This window comes from Orycteropus afer, unplaced genomic scaffold, assembly GCF_000298275.1.
Source record: "Orycteropus afer afer isolate SDZICR_OR568_19922 unplaced genomic scaffold, OryAfe1.0 scaffold00020, whole genome shotgun sequence".
In the NCBI taxonomy this organism is placed as follows: Eukaryota; Metazoa; Chordata; class Mammalia; order Tubulidentata; family Orycteropodidae; genus Orycteropus; species Orycteropus afer.
The window spans coordinates 11,295,981-11,304,692 of record NW_006921607.1 but is presented as its reverse complement, the minus strand read 5'-3'; the positions used below and the strand labels follow the sequence as shown (position 1 = coordinate 11,304,692).

At 37.4% G+C, this 8,712-nt stretch overlaps 1 protein-coding gene across 1 annotated transcript in view; it reads left to right on the top strand.

The window, feature by feature from the left end:
* The window catches only part of LOC103191744 (ubiquinol-cytochrome-c reductase complex assembly factor 1), a 124,088-nt gene that overhangs the window by 39,032 nt on the left and 76,344 nt on the right, over positions 1 to 8,712 (top strand). Inside the window, exon 4 of the mRNA XM_042783601.1 lies at positions 853 to 960. Coding sequence (XP_042639535.1) covers positions 853 to 960 — 108 coding nt within the window. The remainder of the gene's footprint in view (positions 1 to 852; positions 961 to 8,712) is intronic.

Below are 8,712 nucleotides of genomic sequence, written 5' to 3'. Positions count from 1 at the left end.
TGTTCCATTGGTCTATGTATCTGTCATTAAACCAATACCAGGCAGTTTTGACTACTGTGGCTGTATAGTAGGTTTTGAGATCCGGTAATGTGAGACCTCCTACTTTGTTTTTCTTCTTCAGTAGAGCTTTGCTTATCCGAGGTTTGGTATCTTCTTTTTGTGTTTGGTCTTTAGCAATATTTTCTAATGCGTCTGGAATCTGAATGTATGATTCTAGGATTGCACTTGAAGATTTCCTTTCTAGAGTACTTCTTTCCATAGAATTTGTTTTTATATAATGATATACATACAAAAAAATATATAATATTTCATCAGTTTCTGTATGTACACTTCAGTGATATACATGTTACATTACATTTTTTAAGTTGTACAACCATTCTTGCTACCTTTTTACAAATTATCCTACCACCATTGTCCAAGAATTTTTATTCTGATACCTAAAATGTTTCTCACTGCCATTGAGTTAGTTCTGACTCATAGTGACCCCTCCTTGGGTTTCTGAGGCGGTATCTCTGCAGAAGTAGTTTGCCCAGTCTTCCTTCCGAAGAGTGGCTTAGAGGTTTGAACTGCCAGCCTTCTGGTTAGCAGTCAAATGGATTCAGAGATATGTGGTGAATAAGGTGGTTACATCTTGCTCTGAAATTTGAATGACATCTGTCAGATAGAGTTCTAGATATGTTTGCAAAAAGTGATAAGATGCTTTTAGAAAAAGGAATATTAAAAATTCTAGGTGGAAAAAAAAAGAATCTTAAGCAATAAAAATGCCCTGAGACTTAATGAGGAACAAAAACGTTGTTTACAAAAAATGATTTTCTGCAACTAATTCTGGTCTCCTTTTCTCTGATAAAACAGCTTCTTATTACTAGGGATTCCCCACAGCCTGTTGAGGAGAAGGTTGGTATCCTCACGAAGATCGTTGAAGCCCTGGGATTCACTGGACCTTTGAAATACAGTAAATGGGTAAAGTTCTTTAAGATCTTTGCATTTTTTAGTTTGAGCTTTGTGCTTTCTGCTCGTCACAGATTTTAAAAGCTTTTGTGAGAGTCACATGTTATTTACAGAGCCTCAAAATGTGTGTCCCTACGCCTTCTCCCACTCCTAAGTCAGATCTTTACATGTGGGACTGAAATACTCCCTCTACTCCTTTCACCTGGCTCTTTGGAAGTACCTCAGTAGTAGGCATGGCAATAAGACTGGGCTTTTCAGGCCTCCGCCACATGATAGGCCATACAGATGAATTCTAAAGAGCCAGATGGGTAGCATTTTTTTGTTGTTGTTTTGTTTTTTCTAAATTTTATTTGTTTCGTTATTGTTGTTGGGAATATATACTGCAAAACATAAATCCATTCAACAGTTTCTCCATGTACAGTTCAGTGACATTGATTATATTCTTTGAGTTATGTAGCCATTCTCACCCTCCTTGTCTGAGTTGTTCCTCCCTCATTAACATAAACTCACTGCCTGCAAGGGTTGCAGTCTAATCTTTGGAGTTGCTATTGTCAAGTTGATCCCATATAGATAGTTCTTAAAAGAGCATGATGTTCAAGGCAGATCTTTTTTACTAGGTAAGCAAAACTATTGTTCAGTTTACTGTGCCTTCAGGGGATATTATTTGGTTTAAGGTTTAACGAATACCTCAGGGGTTCATCCACTCTCCATGGCTCCAGAAAGTATAGAGTCCATGAAACTTTGAAATTCTGTTCTGCATTTCCCTTTTTTGATCAGTATTCTTCTATGGAATTTTTAATCAGAATGTTCAGTAATGGTAGCTGGGCACCATACAGTCTGGTCTCATTGCAAAGGAGGCAGTTGTTCATGGAGGCTGTTAGCTGCACATTCCATATCCCCCTCCTATTCCTGATTCTCCTTTTTATATAAGTAAGGTCATACAATATTTGTCCTTTTGTGATTGGCTTATTTCACTCTGCACACTATCTTCAAGCTCTATATATCCTGTAACATGTATCAAAACTCTCCTATTGGTTGAATAATATTCCATTGTATGCTTGTACTGCGTTTTGTTTATTCAGTGATCTGCTGAAGAGCATTTAGCTTGTTTCACCTTTTGATTGTTGTGAATAGTACTGCAGTGAACATTGGTATGCGTCTTTTTTTTTTCCGTTGGTATACAAGTCTCTTTTTGAGTTTCTGCTTTCAAGCCTTTTTGGTGTATATACCTAAGAGTGGAATTGCTGGGTCATATGGTAGTCCTGTTTTCAGGACTATATACGGCAAAAAAACGCCACACTGTTTTCCATAGTGGCTGTACCATTTTGCATCCCTACCAGCAATGGATAAGGCTTCCAATTTCATCACATCCTCACCAACATTTGTTATTTTCTGTTTTCTTTCATCTTAGCCACCCTAAACCAAACAAAAACTCACTGCTGTTCAGTCAATTCTGACTCATAGTAATCCTTTAGAACAGAGTGGGGTTTCCACATAGGGTTTCCAAGGCTGTAAATCTTTATGGAAGCAAACTGCTTCATCTTTTTCCTGTGGGGAGTGGCTGGTGGGTTTGATACTGACCTTTTGGTTAGCAGCTGAATGTTTTAACCACTACACCACTGGAGTGAAATAGTATCACATTGTGTTTTTAATTTGCATCTCTCTGATGGCTAATGACGCTGAGCATCTTAGGGCAGCATTCTTTAGGACATGTTATTCTCTGATGAGTCTATATTCTTAATGGGTTTTCACTAGGTGATTGTAGTGACTTTCTTTGTGATTTTACTAGTAGGCATCTTTATTAAATAGCTTTGTAATTTATTATAATAATAATTATTGTTATTATGCAGGAATATTTGCTATCTGTATCATTCCTAGTCAACTCTGGCCCTAGCACATTACTGTTATATACCAGTACTGATCGCTGTCACGTCAGTTCTCATTCATGGTGTATGAGAGTAGAACTGTGCTCTGTAGAGTTTTCAGTGGCTGATTTTTTATGAGATCACCAGGCCTTTCTTCTGAGGCACCTCTGAGTGGACTCTAATCTCCAGCCTTTTGGTTAGCAGCCAAGTGCTTAACCATTCCCACCACCTAGGGACTCCACCTATTATATAGTAGTTACTATAAATCAGTGAATATCCCCTCTCCATCAAATGCACACTGCCCCTAGGCTTCTGTAATAACATTAAATCAATTATAGTAGTAAAACATTAGTGGTTTAATTCTTCTTAGCCCAGTTATGTCCTAATACATCCTACCATTGTGGCAGAAATGCCTTCTAATGACTTTCAGGGTTGAGAAGATGTTGGATATTCCTTATCGGTAACAAGTGATGTATTAATCAAAGCATTAACCAAACCAGACCAAGTTCACTGCCGTCAAGTCAGATCTGACTCATAGCGACCCCTCCTTGTGTTTCCGAGGTGGTATCTCTACAGAAGTAGATTGCCCAGTCTTCCTTCCGAGGAGTGGCTGGTGGGTTTGAATGGCAGCCTTCTGGTCAGCGGTCAAGTGCCTGAGACACCACGCCACCAGGGCTCCCTATCAAAGCATTAGGGGACGCTTTTCCAGAAACCATCATGATTTGCTCAAAGTGACTAAGTAATGCCAGTTACACCATTTCAGCAAGTTGGATTAAAATTAGAATTTCAATTTTATTATAGATTTTTATTTTTAGCTTTTTATTATAATATCTGTTTCTCTTCTTGACAATTCTCAGTGCAGCAAATATTGGCTTCCCTTTATAATCTCCTTTTGTATGGATTACAGAAAGTAAACACAAGTGTTTTGTTTGTCAGGGGCTTTGGAAAAATGTAGAAAATGCTGCAATTAAACCCAAAACTCAAACCCATTGTCATTGAGTCGATTCTGACTCAGTGACCCTATAGGACAAAATAGAACTGACCTATGGGATCCTAAGACTGTACATCTTTACAGGAGCAGACTGTCATATCTTTCTCTTATAGAGCAGCTGGTAGGTTTGAACTGCTGACTTTTTGGTTAACGACAGAGCACAGAACCACTGCAATACCCCAGCTCCTTAAATGCACATACTAGGTAATAATGATGTTCTTGAGAGCCTGAGTTTATAAATGACTTCTTAATCATCAAAAAAATATTATAGTCATTAAAGTTATCTTTTTAAATTCTGATTCTTTGACAAGCTGATAATTGTGGTGTGTTTGGTAATTTCCTTAACCAGAATTATTTCTCCCTTTTTTTTAAAAAAAGTTGTAATTTGACATTTGGATTTAAAAGCTTAAAATATGTGTTTGGTTTAGGAATTAGAAATTAATTAAAAGAAGAGGGAAATAAAACAGAAAAAAAGTTAAAGGAGAGATCTAAGTGCAAAAGAGAAAAAAATTACAATTTTATTCATTTCTTAGTAGTTGAGTTCCACTTGGTTGCTACCATATACTTTCTCTAGTGTGTTTTTTCATGATTCAAGAGGGAAAGTTGGCTACCATTTGGGGGATTACTAAATCATCAGGAAAATTTCTTCACTTTTTAGCTTAAGTTAGCCTCTGATTTTTCTTGGTTCCTTTGTGACCTCAATTAAGTCTTAAATATTTCCATTTAAAATCTATTTTGTGATGTGGCAGTATCTACCCACATATTGTAGTTTGTGACATCATAATATCAAAGTATGATATTCTAGTATAATTTAGGTGGGAAAATGTATGTATAACTTTTCATTTTGAAGCAGGCCCAGAGCCCTTTTCAACAGTGCTGACTCAGAAATCTATGGCTAAACACCCATATTGGATTGCAGTGGTACAATTCTTTGAGCTTTTTGTTTTCACATGTATTTGATTAGGGAATAAAGTGCCTGCTTGTCTGTCCACGTCAGCAGTATCAACCATACACATACACAGAAATGCTACAGAAAAAGATCTTTTTCTGTAGCATTTCTGTGTACCTTCCTTTGGGGGGGGGGGGTGGAGGCAAAGAATAATATGCCACTCCATTTGTAGAGAAAAGAATTATATTGTCATCAAACCAGGTTACTTTTAAAAATACCATTTTAATTACCAGATTTAGTCCATTCTAATGCTAAATATATTTGTAAATGCTGCTTTCTACCTTTTACTATTCAGTGAAGTCATAGATCTCATAAAGCTTCCATTTGTCTCCTAAAATCTTCCTTAGGATTTATGAATATAGCTTTCCTTTACCTATTTATTCTGAAATAACCATTCTTTCTCAATATCCTGTATAGCAGTATCAGGTAAGAGAAGGACAATATTTACCAGATTCAGTCACATGTTATAGAATATTCCATATTAGTGGTAAGCCAAAAAATTACTCCATTCTGAAGGACACTGAAAAACTGGAATGCATTCAGAAGTAGACAGTGAGCCTTGTGAAAGCTTCCAAAAACATGTTGAATGAAGAATGGTTAAAGTAAATGGGCATGTTTTGTCTGGAAAAGAAAAGTCCAGATAATTCTCAGGTATTTAAGGGATTAATGTTAAAAAAGAAAGAAAGAAGTGAAGATTGTTAATCTGAGATACTCCAGTGGGCGGAGTAAAGTTTAATGAATGTTACATGGAGCAGATTTAAGTTCAATAATACAAAAATCTAATAGCAAACAAGAATTATCCTCCAGTGGAACATGTAGCCCACAAGGTCTTTACACTTGTTTGTGTGGGGGCATAGATGGTTGACTGTGGATCAAGAATGTTGTGGAAGGAATGCCATTACAGAATAGAAGGTTTCTATTCCCCTTCCAACTCTCATGTAACTATTAGAGTAAGCCTTTCACTTGGTTTTTATCATGTAGGATGACATAAGGTACATCAAAGATGTACCAGAGAGTAGATTTTCATTTCCCAAAGCTGTCCATTAACAACCTGTGCTACGTAGACGACAAAACTTGCTGAAAGTGAGGATGGTTGCTGAAAGTGAGGATGACTTAAAGCATTCACTGATGAAGATTGAAGACTACAGTTTGCAGTATGGATTACACCTCAATATAAAGAAAACAAAAATCCTCACAACTGGACTAATAAGCAGCATCAGGATAAATGGAGAAAAGATTGAAGTTGTCAAAGATTCATATTACTTGGTTCTACAATCAACACCAGTGGAAGCAGCAGTCAAGACATCAGAAGATGTATTACATTGGACAAATCTGCTGCAGAAAACTTCTTTCAAGTGCTGAAGAGCAAAGATGTCTCCTTTAAGAAGGTGTGTCTAACCCAGGCCATGGCATTTTCAGTCCCCTCATATGCATGTGAGAGCTGGATAATGAATAGGCAAGACTGAAAAAGAGTTGATGCTTTTGAGTTGTGGTATTGGCAAAGAATACTGAAAGTACCATGGACTGCTAAAAGAACTAACAAATCTGTCTTAGAAAAAGTGCAGCCGGAATGCTCCTTGGAAGTGAGAATGGCCAGATTTCATCTGAACTACTTTGGTCAAGTTGTCAGAAGGGACCATTCTCTGAAGAAGGATATCATGCTGGGTAAAGTGGAGGGTCAACAAAAAAGGGGAAGGCCCTCAACAAGATGGACTGACACAGTGGCTGCAACAGTGGGCTCAGGTGTAGTTAGGATCATGAGACCGGCATAGGACCGGGGAGTGTTTCCTTCTGTTGTACATAAGGTCGCTATGAGTTGGAGATGACTTGATGGCATAACAACCAGAAAAGCTGGCCAGAAGGAGCTATGGTGGCGTAGTGGTTACAGCATTGGGCTGCTAACCAAAAGGTTGGTGGTTCGAACTCACCAATCACTCCATAAGAGAGAGGAGACATTCTTTTTCCATAAAAGATTTACCGCCTTGGAAACTCTGTGGATAGTTGTACTCTGTCCTAAAGGGTCTCTGTAAGTCGGAATTGACTCAATGGTAATGGTAGTTAGTTAGTTAGTAGTTACAGCTGTCCATGGTGCACTGTCTTAATCAAGTAGAGTGAGGAAGTCTTCCAGAGTTAGAATGAAATAAACACAAAGTCATCTAAGGACCAGAACAACTTGTATTGACTATGTGGAAATTTAGTCCACCTTCTTCCTTACCTTATATTAACTCATGATTCTTCAAGAGATTCTTTCCTCAAGTTGTTATTTCCAGGCCCTGTGTGATGGTCTTAAGGGACTTGCTTTAGAGATTTGTCCAGGAAAATGGCTCACCCAAGTACAAAGGCTTGGCTTTGCTGCAGGAAAAGGAAGGAACTATAAAATGCTCCTGATTACCACAGTGTGAACACTGCATTAATACACTGGCCGATCTGGTGAGGTCTTCATTATTTGTAATGAATATTTCCTTTAGGAACGTGGCCTGGGGGAAAGCCTCCTCCTCAGGAGCCAAAGGGAAAGACTTGGGGCTGAGAGGCACATCTGCCTCTCCTCTGGGCAGAACCTGGAGCACATCGCTTACAGGAATCCAAAGGTTTTTTTTTTTTTTTTTTTTTTTTTTTTAATTAAGTAATAGATAACTAGTAAAATTATAAATTTGTCCATCATTGAACTAGAACATAAGCTCCATGAGGGCAGGAGAATTTTTGTTTTATTCACTGCTTTATCCTTAGCAACAGAGTACAAAAAAAAAAAAAAACCCATTGCCATTTGCATAGATTCCAACACCAAGTGACCCCTGTTGGGTTTCCAAGGCTGTAAATCTTCACAGAAGTAGATCACCCCTTATTCCTCCCACAGAGCAGCTAGTGGGTTTGAACCAGCTGGGGTTAGCAGCCAAATGCCTTTCCCACTACGAGGTACAGAGTAGTTACTCAATAAATTGACAGATCAAGTGTAGAGCTAACAGATGCCCTAGACTCTATGTCTTAAGAATAAAGATAGACCTGTGAAGACCAAAGTATTAGGTTAATGATATCGTTGGACTATCATCAGTTTTACAGTGGTACAGATCATTGCTTCCAAAAATGTGTTTTGTAGTCATATACCTCCAGGAACTGCAGGTGTAAACAAAGTTAAACAGGTTTATTCGCTGCAGACTTCAGTAACTTCTACGGCAGTAACTTCTAGAAGCCCCATATGGGATATTTATAACTGACATTTCTAAAACTTATTTGACGCTTATTTTTTCTGAGAGCCACTTGGATGAAAACAAGAATCCGAAGTTTTTTTTTTTTTTAATTAAGTAATAGATAACTAGTAAAATTATAAATTTGTCCATCATTGAACTAGAACATAAGCTCCATGAGGGCAGGAGAGTTTTTGTTTGTCTTGTTCACTGCTTCATCCTTAGCAACAGAGTTAAAAAAAAAACAACACTGTTTTGGAAATATTTTAAATAGACAAATAACTACCATCATCCTCTGGACCACGGTATTATTTACTGTTTTGAATGTTGTTTACTATAGGTTTTTCATAGATGCCCTTTATCATACTGAGAAAGTTCCCTTTCTATTCCTAGTTCCTGAACATTGTTATCATGAAAGGATGTTGAATTTTGTCAATATTTTTTCTGCATCTGTTGAGATATGGTATACTTTTCAAGTCTGCTCATATGGTGAATCACACTGATTGATTTGCAAATATTTAATCCGTTTTGTGTTCTTGATATAATCCCATTTGATCATGATGTATGTAACCTTTTAAAATATTTGTGGATTTAATTTGCTTACTATTTTGTTAAGGATTTTTGCATCTGTGTTCATGCAGAATATGGATCTGTACTGTAGTTTTCTTGTAATGACTTTGGTTTTAGTATTAGGATATTGGTGGCCTCATGGAATGAGCACTGAGAAATAGTCTGTCCTCTTCTGTTTTCTGGTAATTTGTGTAGATTTAGTATCAT